Below are 17,554 nucleotides of genomic sequence, written 5' to 3'. Positions count from 1 at the left end.
TTCTGCTGCAGACACTGTTGCACAGAACCACGGCCAAGCCCTCACCTGCTGGGAGAGTCCACAATGCCCCCCAAACAGTGCTGCTGCTGGGTGTCATTATCTGAAGCTTTTTTCCCGTATTATTCCGGCTTCAGAGAAGGACACTCAAAGCACAGACACGGTCCTCCGTGGAACTTCTCAAGTCTCCCATGTCAGAAATAGCTTAGAGCACTCACGTCCAGCAAGGCAGGCCTGCAGGGTGTTCCTGGTTCCACCACTTTGTGACTTTGTGACACTCACCTTCCTGAAACGAGGGTCCTTCCTGCTGAACCAGGGGAAAGTGTGTCTATCTCAGAGATTTCACGTCAGGATTATGGGCAGTGCTGCAAGGCATTAAGCCCAGGGACTCCTCTGTACGTTCTTAAAACGCGCCAGTGAGGAGAGATGCATTCTTTCAGGTGGCAGTCCTTTGAACATTTCTCTGTAAGACTAATGAAGGGGATGGAGACTGTACCCCAGGGTTTCTGTGTTGCAAAAGACTCATAGCACATTTGCCAACATTAAAGTCTTGACGAGAAATTGTATGTCAAGTTGTTTCAGGCTAGAAGGATGCCCACTGTCTGCTGCCTTCCTTTGCTGTTTGGTTTCACCACAGCCTGTGAGGGCGGGAAGGTGTGATCTGTAAACGCCGGCCCTGCCAGCCACGGAAGGGCTGTCACTGTCAAGTGGTTATTCGTCAGCAACAATCCTTCCTCCACTTGGAAGGACCCAGACGTGTGTCCTCAAACAGCCTTCTTATGACTGATTTCTCCTTCCTGTCTTTCTGAACGTTTTACTGGGGTCTTACATTAAGCACAAGACATTTTTAGGGTTTTCAAAAAGGAGTGAATCGTCCTGGATCACTAGCAGGGACATGAAAGCCCTGTGTCTTGACTAAATTTAAAAGAAAAAATAGGAGTTCCCGTGGTGGCGCAGTGGTTAACAAATCTGACTGGGAACCATGAGGTTGCAGGTTCGATCCCTGCCCTTGCTCAGTGGGTTAACAATCTGGCATTGCCGTGAGCTGTGGTGTAGGTCGCAGATGCAGCTCGGATCTGGCGTTGCTGTGGCTGTGGTGTAAGCCAGCGGCTATAGCTGCGATTCGACCCCTAGCTTGGGAACCTCCATATGCCGCAGGAGCAGCCCAAGACATGGCAAAAAGACAAAAAAAAAAAAAAAAAAAAAAAAAAAAAAGAAAGAAAAGAAAAAATAAACTAAAATAATCTTATACCAGTACAGTTTCACGATTTACTAGTTTGCTTAAAATCGTGCACCCAGAGGTGGGGAAATTAACAGAAGCGAATATTTGCAAAAATCTATTCAGTCACAGTCCTTCAGTTTCTAGGACTAAGGCTAGGAGCATTCTCTTCTTTTTGCAAAGATTGCAAGTGAGTCCATATTACTGACTGCTGCTGACTTTGGGTCTGGGAAGATAACTCTTATCAAGAAAGGCCCAGATGGTTCTGTCTGTCATGGATCTGAATACAAACGTACCATTAATTTCTTTTGGAACACTTGGTCCACATCCTTGAAAGACTTGGTCATGAAGCCTTCAATGGCCTCCTTCTCGACGTCCCTGTGCAGGTCCAGCAGCTCCTTCAGGGTCTCCGTGGGCAGCTGCAGCTTCTCGGCCATCTGCTGCTCATAGTGGGCAATGGCCTTCTGCACTGCGGCCGAGTTCTCGATCTCAGCCAGGGCCAGGACTGCATTCTCCATGCAGGGCAGGTCCCCACTGCTGATGGCATTGACAAAGGTCAGTACCAGGGTCTCTAGACCTGCAGAGGGGAATTTTAAAAGAATAGTGAGTACTTCTCAGCCATAAAAGAGAATGAAATAATGTCATTTGCAAAAACATGGATGCAACTGGAGATTCTCAAACTAAGTTAAGTAAGTCAGAAAGAGAAAGACAGACGTTGTGATAGCACTTGCATGTGGAATCTAAAATATGGCACAAATGAACCTATCTACAGGCCATAAACATACTCACAGACATGAAGAAGAGACTGTGGTTGCCACGAGAGTTGGGGAGCAAGAGGGATGGATGGGGAATTTCAGGTTGGTAGATGCAAACTATTTCATTCAGAATAGATGCGCAGTATAGTCCTGCTGTCCATCTCAGGGACCTGCATCCCATCCCTTGGTATAGAACATGTGGAAGATAATCTGAGGAAAAAGTGTTTGTATGTGTATGGCTGGGTCACTTCACTGTGCCGCAGAGATTGGCAGAAAATTGTAAATCAACTACACTTTAGTAGACAATAAAATTAAATTTAAAATATAGTGACTATCAGTTGGTGACAGAGAGGAGCAAACTGTATTCTGTTTAGTCCTGAGAACATAAATTTAATTTTTTGATTCAACAACTAGAGGGTTTTGCATGCTGAGTGTCACAAAGAGTACTTTTAAAGTTTTTTTGAGAAGAATAGTGATGGAATATTTTGATAACCTCTAGGTTGAGAGGAGGTTGAAGATTCCCTTTCCTCTGAGGTTGGCATGAATGGATTCGAATAAGGATACTAGGGACAACCTCTTTGGTTGATCTTTTCTTGGCCTTCCTGTGTCTCCTGTTTTTTCTGAGCTCCCTTTTCCTCCTCACGTTTCATCTATGAAAAGCTCAAGGAGACAATTTAGTGCAGGAGTGTACGTGCACTCCCATGTGTGTGTTTGAGTGTCTGGGTGCACATGGCACAGGCCACTAGTCCTCTGTCTGCCTCAATAGGAGGGTCTTCCTAGATACTCTGTCGTCGGAGCTCCATGCAGGGTGATCAAGTCATCCGGGTTTGCCAGGGATTTGCTGGTTTTAGTTCTGAAGGTACTACATACCAGGAAATTCCAGCCTCAGGTAAACTGGATGGTTGGTTGCGTTACCATTGGCAGCAATGAGGTATCTTCTCACACTGGAAAGAACGGCCATCATCAGAAAGTCTACAGATAACACACGCTGGAGAGGGTGTGGAGAAAGTGGGACCCTCCTACACTATTGGTGGGAATATACCTTGGTGCGGCCACTATAGAAAACAGTGTGGAAGTTCCTTACAAAACTCAAGTAGAACTGTCATATGATCCACCAATTCCACTCCTGGACATATATCCGGCAAAAACCTAATGCAACCCACTGTTCATAGTAGCAGTACTTACAATAGTCAAGATGTGGAAGCAACCTAAATATGCATGAACAGATGAAAGTATAAAAAAGGTGTGGTACCTAAATGCAATGGAATATTACTCTGCCATAAAAAGAATGAAGCAATGCTATTTTCAGCGACATGGATTGGCCTAGAGATTGTTATACTAATTGAAGTAAGACGAAGAAATATGGATGTGATATGACGTCATTTAAATGAGGAGTCTTAAAAAATGATACAAGTGAACTTGTTTACAAAACCAAAATAGTCTCACAGAAATAGAAAATAAACTTATGTTTCCCAAAGGGAAAAGAAAAGGGTGGGATACATGAGGAATTTGGGATTGACAGCTACATACTTCTATATAATAAAGATCAACAGCAAAGACCTACTGTATAGAACAGGGATCTATATTCAAGACCTGTAAAAACATGTAATGGAAAATAATCTGTAGAGTGTGTGTGTGTGTGTGTATACATATATATATGAATCAACATCTGAAACATTATAAGTCAACTATTCTTCAATTAAAAAAAGACAGCTGGCAGTTTTGGGAACTCAAGCTTGGATCTTCTCTTTCCATAGATTTAAGGACCATCGATATTTTAATTTCGTGCACTGACTGGATTATTAAGCTTTAGAGTTGTGTGTTTAAATATCTGGATGATGTTCCTTCTTGGAAACATCAGGGGAGTATCAGCACTAAATAACCCAACTCTAAACAAGCTCATCTACTCCAAAAAGCTGTTCCGCCTCCAGGTATTCAGGCAGCTATTCAATCATTTGTTTAGGCTCCGAACCCTGGAGATGGCCTTGACACTTCCTTTTAATTCCTTCCACACAGCCGTATTCCCTTCATCATCAAAACTCATGGATTTGACTCTCGAAGCATGTGCGGATTCTGTCCATTCCGACGACCTTAATTGCTGTAGATGCAGCCCAGCCTAATCCCCATTTGTTATTGAGATACGGCAAATAACATCCATGCTGTCACCGCCTCCTGTAAATCCCTCCCACGTTGGCTACAAAACACTCAGGACGAACTGTGTAACGTCGCCTCTCTGCCCCTAATTCTTCAGGATCCTCGCGCTGGACTCAAACTCTAATCCCCCGACATCACGCACCAGTCCCTGCAGGTACGGCTCCCTGCATACGTCCCCCAGCCCCACCAGCCCACGTCCTCCCTCTGTGCTGCCTCAGGTCACATTGACGTTCCTTTACGACCTTGGAGGTCCAGAGATCTTTCCTGTCTCAGGCCATCTCGGGTGATAAGGCTCTGTCTGCAGAGCTATTCCAACTCTTCTTCTGGTCAACTGCTAACCATTGTTAGGGTCTCAGCTTACGTGTCCCTTTCAGAGACAAATATTCTCTGTCTCCGAACACAAATTATCTCCCACCTGCCTCCCTCGACCTCTTTCATGGGAGCCTCTTATTTCATGTATTATGCTTCTCGCTGTTATCATGATTAAATAGTCAAGCACCTTTTGCTCCCATCGTGCTGGAACCAGGGTAGAATTAAAATGCTGTGATGTGCCAGTGGCTGGGCGCCTGACATCGTTCTGAATCGATGCACAAAAGCCTCACATACAGGGAGGATTTGCCTTTCCCTGAGGTGGTCCATCTTCCCAGCTCTCCTGGGAGGAAGTGTCATAAATAGGGAGCTGGCCAGTTGGGGGAGGGGTTTACTACACACAAGCTGGATCCTAGGCATTTCTCTTTATTCACCTTGCTCATGTGACGATTAGATAACACCAGACCCAGTTCTAGTTCCCTGTGCAATTCACAATGCGACCCTTGGTGTGTTTCCTCGTCATCATTAGACTCTATTTACAGTCAGAAGGAACCCTTGTTCGTCCCTCGTCTATCGTCTATGGTGGGCAGTAGGAAAGTCCAGGTGAGGAGCAGGGAGGGAGAGGCACTCACGAGGCCCATTGACTGTGATGCCTCCTGAGAGAGTCTTGACCTTGGAATGGCTGAGGATGTAAGAGCAGAATTCTTCAACCTGTTCTCTGAATTCAGGATCCACATCTTCTTCCGGTAGCTGCTCCAGGTGGACAAGGTACTTCCTCTGAGCAGGGCGGTCAAAGATGAAGCACTTCTTTTCTGGGAAGAACTTTCGAATACATAACCGAGTTTCATTAAAGCTTTTAGTTTTTTTATCGTTACCTGGAAGAATAAAAATTAGAGGTTTTTAAAATATAATGCCAACTGCTTCAAATAGATGACCCTTCAATTCATAATTGCACTAATCCTTTAAAAACAGGTAAAAATCAACTAATCATTGATCGCATAAAAAATTAAAGGTATAGAGAAATGAACGTTCTTTCCTTCTCGGAGAAGGCAGTCGTTTAACATTACGTCAAGTGGATTGATCCAGAATATTTTTATTTCCTCTTACAGAATAGGCTGGATCCCAAAGGTGTAAAATTATGATTTACAGCACCTACATACAGTGTTCACTCTGATATTAATTTCATTTTTAGTTACAGTAATCAGTCCCAATAACCTTGCCTCAGCTTCAGTGAATTCTCCAGGTACTCATCAGCAATGATGGGTTCTGAGTTTGCTTCCAGCTCTAGGGAGAAATCTCTCAGAGTCCACACAAAATCTGGAAAGAAGCTTACAAAGTCAGCTGAGTCTTTGACCTCATGTCTGCCAGATGAGGATTTTGCCCTGATGCAATGTGTCAGCTCTGTCACATAGCTGAGATGCTAACATAGGAAAACTGCAGAAAAGGAGTAGCACCAAAGTTTATCTCAAATAATTTCCCCTGATTAGTTCATTCATTCATTCCACCAGCATTCATTGAGTGTGGGGAAACAGTGTGAACATGATAAAGACAGAACTAAGTCCAAAGGAACTCTTTAGAGAAGATGACAAGGATGAAGAGATTTGAGGAATGAGAGTATGATGCTAGAGGATGCTGAGGGTTTGACCATGGAGATTTGTTAGGAAGGTCATGAACCATGACTGCAGATATAATCCCTGAGTTGGACCCTGGCAAGTGAAGGCTGCTCCCCATCCCCCAGCCTTGGAATGTGCACTCCCCTAGCCTCCCCCCTGCTGGAAGCTGCCTAAGGACAACCAGAGACAGGAATGTGGTCCTGAGACCATCTGGACCGTGTACTGGCTGAGCCCAGTGGAAGCCTCTGTAGAAATTCTAAAATCAAGTGCGTGGGTCCAGAAATCTATGTGTTCTCCAGCCACCCAAGACAAGACTCCTAAGTCAATACTCTCATTTATTTAGCCTGCCTCCTGCCTTCTGAAGCAATCTGCCTTCTGCTTAGGTCTCTCCCTGCCCTCTGGGAACTAAGATCTGGTTCCGACTCCACACAGGAAGCTCCTGAGATCATTAAGTCAGACAGGGGGCTTAGCGAGCCTTGTGCAGCTGAGTGTCTAGGATCAGGCGGGAGCAGAAATTCTTGGGCCTCTGGTGGTGACCGAGGTAAACTGGGATGTGGAGCATCACTGGCTTCATGGAGGAGGGGACTCCTTAGTGAATGCATTCTCCTCAGTTGCCCACACCTGCAACTGGTGACAAAGCGCAGCTGCTCTTTGCTAGACTTCCTGTTGTCTAGACCGCAAAAAGGATACTGCAGTTGGTCCATGGCCTGCTGGTTGATGGTCCCCATGCTGTTGTATATAAGGGTGCTGCTCAGGAGAACTGCCAGGGCAAAGAGCCAGGAGTCATTCTGGTTGTCTCCCTGGAAGTCATTGTAGAAGCCACAAGAAGAGTGACTGCGAGCACAGGATTCTGATGCAGGTGACAGAGCCTGAACCCATCTGCCTCTAGTTAACTCTGGAAACTCAACCCCTGTGCAAAATTTTCCCCATCCACACGTGAATTTATAAACCTTAAACTTATGGTGTTGAGAAATTTAAATAAGGCATTGGCTCTAACTGCATATGAGAGTGTAGAGCAAATGCGCCCTTGATGGTAGTGGCGGGTAGAATTCATTCACATCTCCTGACCTGAGAATGTGATCCTGTTCTGTTCCCATCAGATGTCATGGGGAGGAACCCTTCAGACAGTAGTTAAACTAGTCCCCTTTGACAAGCGTTTTCTGGAAGAGCAACGGTGCAGCTCCGTGATGAGCGAAGCTCTTGTCATCAGATCTTATCCTTGGCTTCTCTTCCGTAGCCCAGCTGTGGACCACCCCATTCCCACCCTCTTTCGGTTCCCAGTGTGAGACGTCAGACGTGTGTGTTGACTGTCTAGTCAGGTTTAGAGGCACCTTCGGCTGTCTCATCAAGACATTTTCCTATGATTTTAAAGGAAAATGACAAAAAACTTATTAGCCTTCACGGCTTGTAAGCCTATCAATGGGCTTTCCTGACCACTCTCCATGCTTCCATGTGGCTGGGCTAGTCAACAATTCTTAAATTAGCCTGTTATTCTCATACTTTGGGTTGACTTTTCCCACTTGGGGCTTGCTCTGGTTTGCTTCACATTGGATCCAGGGTCAAACTGGACCACCACCAAGTACGTAAAATAAAGGAAAAGAATAATACATTAGTAGGATACATTTGAAGCATACGCCAAATTTTGGGAAGGAGGGACCGTGCTAGAAAGGCTCCTGCTCTGATGTAGGTAGGATTTAAAAGACGTATTTTTACCTTCTCTACATCCCCCAGGCCCTCGGTGTCAAGCAGAACCAGGGTGTGGTCTGGATTCCTGGGGTGAGGCACACACCACATCCAGATGCCCTTCGTGTGAGACTGCACCGTGGAGCCCAGAGAGAAGCCTGTGGGGGAACAAGACATTATGAGAGGGGGGTTTTAACAGGAGATGTATCAGGAAATTGAGATAATACTTACCCGTGTATTATCAAGGTTAAAAGAGATAAATGAAAAGATAGTCAGTGTTGATCTTAATGACAACCAGAAAGAGAGGGAAGGAAGAATATCCAGTATGAAGTGACATAATTATTTTACCTTAAATATCATCATAAGCTTAATGTTACTCTAAACACTTTTTAGTAAATATTTTGTTGTTTATATTAATTTTCTTTATTACTACATCACTCCTTCCCAAGAAGCACATTTACAGTTTAAAGAGAGAATTAAGGCAAAATGGGGAGAAAGCATTGACTCTTATCATCCACCAGAAAGTGAATGTAAGAAGGCCACTCTTGGATTGAAAATCAGCTTTCGATATTCCTCCTTGCCTCTAACATCCTCTCCGGGCCTCACGGTCCTGCCTGCTGGGAGTGCCGTTGCCCAGCAGGGGCTCAGCCCGGTTTGCTGGGGCCACTCACCCTTGTTCTTCCCAGCCAGCTTGTTCATCAGGTAGGATTTGCCTGTGCGGTAAGGGCCCACGATAGCCACCACCACCAGGGGCTGCTTGATGGCAGACAGGAGCTTCAGCGCTTTCGGGCTCACCACCAGTCGCCCATTGATGTTCTCAATGAGGCACTGTGGTTCGGGCATGTGCACCCCTGAGGCCATGTCTAGGGTGTCCCCTGATCTGCAAGGGAAGAGACTGGATGGAAAACAATGTTTAGTCACCTGAGGGAGAAAGTTACAGTTAGGGCTAAAATTTGGTTTTGTGTCCTTGAACTTTGTCCCTTGTATGTTTTCAAGAGTCCTGTGGCCTCTTTAAGCCTGTGCTATAGACTATTCCACCGGTTCTCTTTAAAGATTATTTTATTTTGAAGGAGCTTAACTGTACACAAGAGTTGTACAACAGGTATAGAAAATTTCTATATACCATTTCCCCTGGTTCTCCTAATGTTAATGATACCTTGTATTACAGAACAATGATTGAAATGGCTTTTCACATTGATACAATAGTATTATCTAAGCTATAAACCTTTTCCCCATGTCATCACTTTCCCCCTTAGTGACTATTTCTGATCCACAGTCCAATTCAGGGAACCTCATTACATTTAGTCACTAACTTTCCTTAGCCGTCTCTCATCATTATGGTCCCTACTTTTTATGTTGTCTTTCATGACCTTGAAATTGTAGAAATGTGCTGGTCTGTTGTTTTGTGGAGTGGGTTTTTGTGACGGTTGCTCATGATTAGATTGAAATTCTGCATTTTGTCTGCGAATGCAGTGGATGCCATGTTCTGCCAGGCTCAGAGCATCTCTGTCTTTTCATTTTGTATAGATTCTGTGGGGCCTCTTTTTTTCAGGTTCTAGCGTTATAGTCTCTCTTGCTTCTGACGTCTGCCCCCCTTGTGGATGAAGCTGGTATGAGGCTTGCTGTAGGCTGTCTGATGGGAGGGACAGGTGCCTGCCCACTGGTAGGTGGGGCTGAGTCTTGTCCCTCTGGTTGTTGTGACTTTGTCCCTGGGTGTGATTAGAGGCTGTGTTCTGAGGAGGACTTTGGCAGCCTGTTAGCTGACGGGTGGGGATGTGTTCTCAACCTGTTTGCTGTTTGGCCTGGGCTTCTCATCCCTGAGGAGTGGGGCCAGATTTTTCTAAAATGTCAGCCTCCAGGGGGCTCATGCTAATGACTATTCTGTGGACCTCAGCCTCCAAATGTGCTGCCCCCTTCTTTTTCAGAAGAACCTCCAAGATCCATCGGTATGTTGAGCCCAGATTCTTGTGGGGTTCCTTCTTTGCCCTGGGACCCAGAGCACATGAAAACCTGTGTGCACCCTCCTGGAGTTGAGTCTCTGTTTCCTCCAGTCCTGTGGAGCATCTGGGCACAAGCCCCACTGGCCTTCAACACCAAAGTCTCCAGGGGCTCCTCCTCCCAATGCCAGACCCCCAGGCTGGGGAACATGACCTGGGGGTTGGAATTCTCGCTCATGTGGGAGACCCCCTCTGATAGTTACTTTCCAGTCTGTGGTCTCCCACCCAGTGGGTATGGGATTGCTTATATCTTGAAAGCACCCTCTTACCATCTTCATGTGGCTACTTCTTTGTCTTTGGCTGTAGGATATCTTTCTTGGTAGTTTCCAGTCAATTTTGGTGAAGGTTGTTCAGCAGTTAGTTGTAATGTGTGTGTTTTCATGAGAGAAGTTACGCCTAAGTCCTTCTTTTCCACCCTCTTGTCCTAAATCCCTGATTTCTCATTCTTTGTGATGGGTGGCTATTCCTGTAAGTGCTGTACCATGTTTATTTAACCATTCTCCTGCGTGTGGGCATTTAGATTACAATTTTTTTTTTCAATTACAAACAATGCTGCACTGAATAACCCTGTATATTCTGAATAGATTTCTGGAAATCATTGCTCAGTCCAAAGATAAGAGTGTATACTTTTGTTGTATATTGCCAAAGTCTTTTCCAGAAGGGTGTGCCAGATGGCATTTCCACCAGCTCATCTTGTATCCCATTTTCCAAGTAATGGAGAGTTTTCCTTGTGTCTCACATGTTCTGACTTGATTACAAATTTCCTTTCAATGCTTTTCACCTTCACATTTGGATCTTTGACTGAACACCCTGAGCTTTCTGAGTCAGGCAGAGAGCAGGCAGCCTGCATCTGGAGAATGTTGTGTCAGGCTTACTAATGTAATGTGACACACAAACGCCAGGCTAACCCAGTCTTGTCTGGTTTCTCCCAAGTCTGTTCCTGGCAGGTCTGGGTCAGATGGAGGCCCTCGTGTCTTCCAGCTGCGCTGCCACAGCCCATCCTGTCTGCCCACCCCCTGCTCCCTCATCCTTCATCTGCACCTGCATGCTCATGTTTTTCACTCAAGACTGATGTCTCGAATCTGAATCTTACTCTTGATGATGAACTATAATGAAGTTATCACAGTTCAGACAGACAAAACTGGAGTCAAGTGACCATTAAAGATCTAGTCTCAGACACATTCCTGCACCACAGAGAACTTGACTTTTCTCTGAACTGGATCCAACCTAAGGGCACCAGCTGCTGTATTTGGAACAACACCTGCCAGCGGTGTTTCGAGATTCCCCTTGGAAATATACGACCATGTCAAATCCCAAGCAATTCTGTTGTTTAAAAATGGCCCCTACTTTGCCAACTTCAATTATCTTTTTTTTTTTTTTTGGTTTGTTTGTTTGTTTTTTAGGGCTGCACTCATGGCATACAGAGATTCCCTGGCTAGGGGTCGAATTGGAGCTACAGCTGACAGCCTACATCACAGCTCACGGCAGCGCCAGATCTTTAACCCACGGAGTGAGGCCAGGGATCGAACCCGCAACCTCATGGTTCCTAGTCAGATTTGTTTCCGCTGCGCCATGACGGGAACTCCTCAGTTATCATTCTTGACAAACAACCTGTGCTCCTCACTGTGGTCTGATGATTTCGAACTTCACAAACTTCTTCAATTATGTCGTGAGAAGGAACACAGTTTAAGTGCTCCCTGAATCTGGGTCTCTCATATGTGCAGTCCTGACAAACCTTGAATAAATGCATCCTTATTTCAATCTGGTCATAGTTTCTGAGATTTTGGGTAACACTCAGTTTATTTTTCACTGAATTTGTTACCAGATCTTGACCTTCTTGTGTTTTAAGATTGATTCTTATTATTGCCACATATATTAACTTGTATGTTGCTTTTAATTATCTCAGGTCATGAAACTCCCATTATGAAACATCATTTTATAAATCAAAGCTTGTTTTCTCTCTGAGCTCCGCTCTGTATATTTGTTAATACGATTTTAGGCATGACCTCTTTAACTAGGACTTGTTGATTTGAAGATTTTATAATTTCGTAACGTTAAAAGGAGTGAAGAGTCTTCTTTTAGTAATGTCTGAAAATTATCTTTTTAAGTGTCTCAATGTTTGTAACTTGAAGTGGTCATGATAAAACATATATTAACTTTTTGAAATACTAACAAATATAGACTATAGACCTGCCAGTTTTATTTTTTTAATTTTTTTTTTTTTTTTGGCCTTTTGGGGCCATATCCGCGGCATATAGAGGTTCCCAGGCTCGGGGTCTAATCGGAGCTACACTGCCGGCCTACACCACAGCCCACAGCAGCTCGGGATCTGAGCCGCATCTGCGACCTACACCACAGCTCACGGCAACACCAGATCCTAACCCACTGAGTGAGATCAGGGATCGAACCTGCTACCTCACGGTTACTAGTCAGATTTGTTTCTGCTGTGCTACAATGGGAACTTCCAGTTTTATTTTTTTCCTATAAAAAACTGTGAGTTTATTCCTATGTAGTTGTTAACTTCTGACTTGTTCTGACTGAGGGCTCAGTTCTAATATGATGCTATTCTTACCTCTTATCTGGCTTCCCATCTCTTCCAAAAGGATGCCAGCCCCCCCACCCCCACCCCAGCCTTTCTTTTTTCTTTGATCAGGACCCATTTCCTCTTAAAACAATGGTCCATAGGGACTGCTGGCAAAACAGATGGTCTGTCTGATTTTACAACAAGAGAAAACACTTTTATAAAATAGGAATCCATCAGTGACTGACTCAGAAAAAGTAGCTACACAAAGATTTTGTAAGCTCCCCAATTACAATAACCTGTTGCCTCTTTTGTAGCCCCCACATTGTGTAACTTCCGTTTATCTAGCTTTATGAACCTTTGCAATAAAGAAAGAAATGGAGCCTGAGATTTATTAAGTGGGTTTTAACTAAGGTAAAGGTGTGTTAAGAAAGTGTCAAGATGGAGTTCCCGTCGTGGCGCAGTGGTTAGCGAATCCGACTAGGAACTGAGGTTGCGGGTTTGGTCCCTGTCCTTGCTCAGGGGGTTAACTATCCAGCGTTGCCATGAGCTGTGGTGTAGGTTGCAGACGCGGCTCGGATCCCTCGTTGCTGTGGCTCTGGCCTGGGCTGGCGGCTACAGCTCCGATTCGACCCCTAGCCTGGGAACCTCCATATGCCGCGGGAGCGGCCCAAGAAATGGCAAAAAGACAAAAAAGACAAAAAAGAAAAGAAAAAGAAAGAAAGTTTCAAGAAAGAGAGAATCTTACAATATTCCAGGCTCTGGGTTTAGACTCTGCCTCTCCTGGAACGTTATCTGGCACAGAGCTGCAGCAGCGGGCACTTCCAGGACCTTCTGCTGCCTGATTACGTTAGCATGTCATCTAGAGTCCTTGCCAGATCAGGCTCAGCTGCAGCCTGTCTTGGGATGCTCATTTTAGAGAATATTTACTGCATTTTGTAAACCTCTTCCCACCCAGCCTTAATCTTACCTGGAGCAGAGATCCTTCAGGGTGAGAAAAAAAAAAAAAAGACAGCTACTTCAATGTGAAAGTTATAGTGTTTAACCTCTTCCTTTTCTTCTGAGCTGAGCTGCCCTGGTTTCTCGTTTCTCTCTCCCTGGCAGTTTAGGCTTTACTTTATTCCTTCCTGGGAATGTCCTGGAATGGTCTAGGTTTTCTTCATAATGATAAGAAATACCAGCCAGCATGCAATGCCTGCAAAGAAATAGACTCAAAGAAAACTGAAAGCTGAGTCCAAGGCAATCACTCAGCAAAGGAACCAATGAGAGGTGTGTTAGAGAGATTAGTCTTGCGTGATTTCTCAACTGGGATCTTTAAACTGTATTATTGGAAGATATCTTTGAGACTGCTTGCAGTAAAAAGTCCACTGGATCAATTAAAATAAGCCTATTTATTTCATGAGTGGGGCCAGTTTGAAAAGCATTGAACAATTATTACCCTCATTGTTCAATGAGGAGAAAGAGTCAGAGAATTTAAAAATATGTTGACATAAATATGCTTTGTGTAACTTAAAAATCATGTGCCCACAAATGCTGATTGGAGTGTTCTATGGATATTCACAGAACTGAATAGAAGTGAGAGGAATTCCTTTCTTCGTTTGTCATTCCATTCTCTATCTCTGTTTTTCCATCTGAGAATATAGACAAAATAAATATCTATATAATATAAACATGAACAAACCAGTCTTATCTGAAGTAGAACTTACCACTTCATTGAAGAGAGACTTGCGTAATAAACTACTAAAAGGCAAGATTAGAATCAGTGGAAGAAGAAGGGTGAGTGTGGGCTCAAAAAAATTGTAATGCTAATGTTGTGGTGGACGTCCATTTAAATATTATCCCAGACTTATAGCTAAATGCCAGCCTGATACGTCAACAAGGAGCAGGAAGGCTGGCCAGGGATCACTGAACACCGTTACAGGCAGAAACGATGACTTCAGAAATAAATGGTCCTGGGTCCAATTTTATGCATAAGGAAAAGCAAGGAAAGGACTGCAACCACATGCCATTCACAAAAAGCAACACAAGGAGGATTGCAGAACTATATGTAAAAGGCGAAACCGTAAAGTCTCTTGAAAATAATATGGAAAAATACTGTGACATATTAGAGAGTGGGGAAAGTATTCTAGGAGACAAAATACGCTACCTATATAGAAAAGATGAACAAATATGACAATATTAAATTGATATATTGTCAAAATACACCATCATCAAGAAAAGAGGCAATGAAGACTATGAGAAGACGTATGTAATTATAAATGACCCTTTACAGACTATATAGGTAATTTCTACAAAAACAGGTACTCAATGGAAAAATGGACGTGATGCCCACGCACTTCATAAAGAAGATGCCCAAGTGATGACAAACGTTAGGACAGGGCCTAATATCATGTGTGAGAGAAAGACAAGGTCACATCATGAAGACACTGCAGTGCACACCCACCACAGCGGCTTAAGTGAGCAACGCACTGATAACTGCGAGTGTGAGGCAGGCTGTGGAGCCGCTGGGCTTCTCAGACCACGCCCCCGAGGACACTGAGCACACGCACTGGCCTGGGTTTGTTACTGGTATTGACGGCATCAGGAGGTGCCTCCTGGCGCTCATGCCCTTGTCTAGTCCCGTCCACATTAAGTGCAGGGTTGGCCATGTGACTCGACGAGGATACGTCAGCAGACAGGGCACAGGGATGAGACGTCCTCCTGCACGGGGCTTGGCTTCCGGAGCCCAGCCCCTACAGGGATTAGGCTGGACCACCGAGGGATGAAAACCGCATGTAAGGAGATTGGCCCCAGGCTTCCAGGCGTCCCCACCAAGACCCGACACGTGTGGACGTGTCCATCTTACGTCCTCCACGTCCAGCTGGTCACCCGGACAGTGCGGCCCCAGGAGAGAAGCCTGGCGAGTCCAGCAGAACAAGGCACCCAACTCACAAACGTGTGCAAAAGAACACAACTGTTGTTTTGAGTCAGCGGGATTGGAGTGTTTGTTACACGGCAACTGAAAACGGAGTCGCCCCCTCGGGAAAACTGTTTGGCGTCATATGCAGTGAAGCTAAAGCTACGTACCCCACCGACCGGGCCGTTTCATTCCCCAGTACGGGATCATCAGAGTAAATGCACATGTTTATCAGAGACATCCGCAGAATGACCGTTTCAGCTGTATTTATAATACCTCCAAACTGAAAACCATTCGAATGTAAATCAGCAGTAAGATGGATAAGTGGTATGTCTGTCCAGTGGCATGTGCCTTGGAGCCTTGGAACTGACCACGCTACCCTTAGACCCAGTGCTGGAGATGAGCCTCCTGGTTGTTAGAGAGAAAGGAGCTGGCCCCAGTCATACAGGCTGCCTGCTTCGTTCCATTTATGTGAAGTTCAGAAGCGAGCAAATCGAATCGCCGATGTCCAATGCCAGAAAGTGGTTATTCTGGAAGGGGGGGAGGGTAATGACCAGAAGGGGGTGGAGGAAGGCCTCCGGGGTTCTGGCGCAAACGGATCAGGGTGCTTGTGTTCCCTTTGTGATGCCGCACCCGCTGCTGACTGTCGAGCTGAGCCATTGTCCGTTCCCATCCTATACACACACTGAATTTTTCAAAAATCTGGGAGACGTCTTTACCCGAAGAAATAAGCCAGCTGGGGCTTCATTTATGACTGTGTTTTCCCACAACAAAGAAAAACGCAGTGAGTCCACCCTGCACTGCTGCTTCTCCAATATCACAGTCATCTGGTAATAGCTAGATGGCTTTGTGAAATAACGAGAAAATGGCCAGCCAGATCCCAAATTAAGATAAAGTGGGCAACTGAACTTTCAGGAAAATAGGCTCAGGTCCTGAAATAACCAGTCACTGTGTCCACAGAGTTTGGGGCTGTATCACCTCTAATCTGCCTGTCTCACTTCTTCCCTTCTCTACCTTACTCTGATTAATATTTTGCAAACTATAAGGTCCATAGTACATCCCTATCTTTTTTATGACTGTAAACTTGTGTCAATTTAAGGACAAGGCACCTTTGTAACTTTAGTTCCAAAGTGAGACTGAAAGTGAAAGGAGGGCAGGGCTGCTTTGAAACAGAGTCAATGCTGAGAAATCACCTGCTGCTTCTCCAGACCAATAGTCTGTTGTTTATCTGAAACCAAGAAACAGTTCCAGGAGCAGTTGACTCTTCTTGTGAATTGTGTGCGATGCAGGGTAAAAAAAAAAAGAAAAAGGTGAATTTCAGTTGCTTGTTCGCTGGAAAAAGCTCATTTCCCTACACCCTTTCCAGAGGGTTTCTTTAGAAATGAAGAGCCAGTGTTTTTTCTCTAAACTTCTGAATGTAAACAAACCTCCAGGGTCCAGGAATTAATCTAGGATTGACTAGATTCCATCCTGGCTGTACCCATGTTTTCTCAGGGAGATGAGACAGTTTTATTATTCTTTCAGATGAGGGCAGTATCTAAACCATATCTACAGCCGTTTTCATGTGAGCACAGGGTGAGCTCTGTAAAGGATGGGAGAGGTAGCTCAGGACGTCACAGCAGATGTGCCTTCCAGGCCTCAGGGGAAAACAGGAGACCATTGATCCAAGGAAACCTGTCACCTCCTGGCTAAAAACTGTGCAAAAGGCTCTTACCTGCTTGGCTATAGAAAAACCGTGAGGGAGTTCCTGTTGTGACTCAGTAGTAACCAACCCGACTAGTGTCTATGAGCATGTGTGTTTGATCCCTGGTCTCCCTCAGTGGGTTAAGGATCTGGCGTTGCTGTGAGCTGTGGTGTACGTTGCAGACATGGCTCAGATCTCATATTGCTGTGGCTGTGGTGTAGGCTGGCAGCTATAGCTTTGATTTGGCCCCTAGTCTGGGAATCTCCATATGCAGCTGGTGCGTCCCTAAAAAGACAAAAAAAAAAAAAAAAAAAAAAAAAAGAAAAGGGTGAAATTTCACTTTGAGTCTACCTGCATGCATGTACTTGCTTCTCTTTACTCAACAATAATCAAAAAGTCCTTCTTTTCTAAGTTGTTATGGAGAGGGTATTCTTTGTTGATAAAAACTTTAATTTACCAACAACATGAAACCACCGAATTTGCTGTCTACCCCACAAACTCCTTTCTAGACAAACTAAAGTTGTTATTCACAATAAATTTTGACATGTTGATTGAGAAAATTCATTTTATGGTAGGTATAAAATTATTCGGCTTATCAAAAATATATAAATGATATATATTAATATAGAAAAGCCTGGAAGCATATATTACTCTCTGATACATTAATCTTATTCGTCACTAATTGATGGAATAAGAGATTATTTTTTATTTTTGTGCTTTTCTGCA

General features: G+C 44.5%; 2 protein-coding genes across 9 annotated transcripts in view; one reads left to right on the top strand and one right to left on the bottom strand.

The window, feature by feature from the left end:
* The window catches only part of GBP2 (guanylate binding protein 2, interferon-inducible), a 264,757-nt gene that overhangs the window by 67,687 nt on the left and 179,516 nt on the right, over positions 1–17,554 (top strand). The window lies entirely within an intron of this gene.
* Positions 1–17,554, bottom strand: part of LOC100523668 (guanylate-binding protein 2-like) — a 55,704-nt gene that overhangs the window by 4,635 nt on the left and 33,515 nt on the right. Inside the window, exons 1-7 of one of the 6 annotated variants that reach the window (XM_003125922.7) lie at positions 13,219–13,355; positions 8,402–8,625; positions 7,761–7,888; positions 6,738–6,847; positions 5,650–5,846; positions 5,067–5,309; positions 1,513–1,793 (exon numbers count right to left, since the gene is read on the bottom strand). In XM_003125922.7, the coding sequence (XP_003125970.6) occupies positions 1,513–1,793; positions 5,067–5,309; positions 5,650–5,846; positions 6,738–6,847; positions 7,761–7,888; positions 8,402–8,591 (1,149 nt within the window). In that variant the 5' untranslated portion in view covers positions 8,592–8,625; positions 13,219–13,355. Of the gene's footprint in view, positions 1–1,512; positions 1,794–5,066; positions 5,310–5,649; positions 5,847–6,737; positions 6,848–7,760; positions 7,889–8,401; positions 10,912–11,230; positions 11,997–13,218; positions 13,356–17,554 lie in introns of those variants that run through there. The other 5 variants (XM_021090316.2, XM_085024122.1, XM_085024121.1 and 2 more) reach the window with 5 other exon arrangements.

The sequence above is a fragment of the Sus scrofa genome, chromosome 4, assembly GCF_054392235.1.
Source record: "Sus scrofa isolate SSC_HxYL_T2T_F1_AM1 chromosome 4, Sscrofa_HxYL_maternal_Yorkshire_Landrace_v2.0, whole genome shotgun sequence".
NCBI lineage: Eukaryota > Metazoa > Chordata > Mammalia > Artiodactyla > Suidae > Sus > Sus scrofa.
The sequence above is the reverse complement of the archived record's forward strand: the minus strand, read 5'-3'. Positions and strand labels throughout refer to the sequence as shown.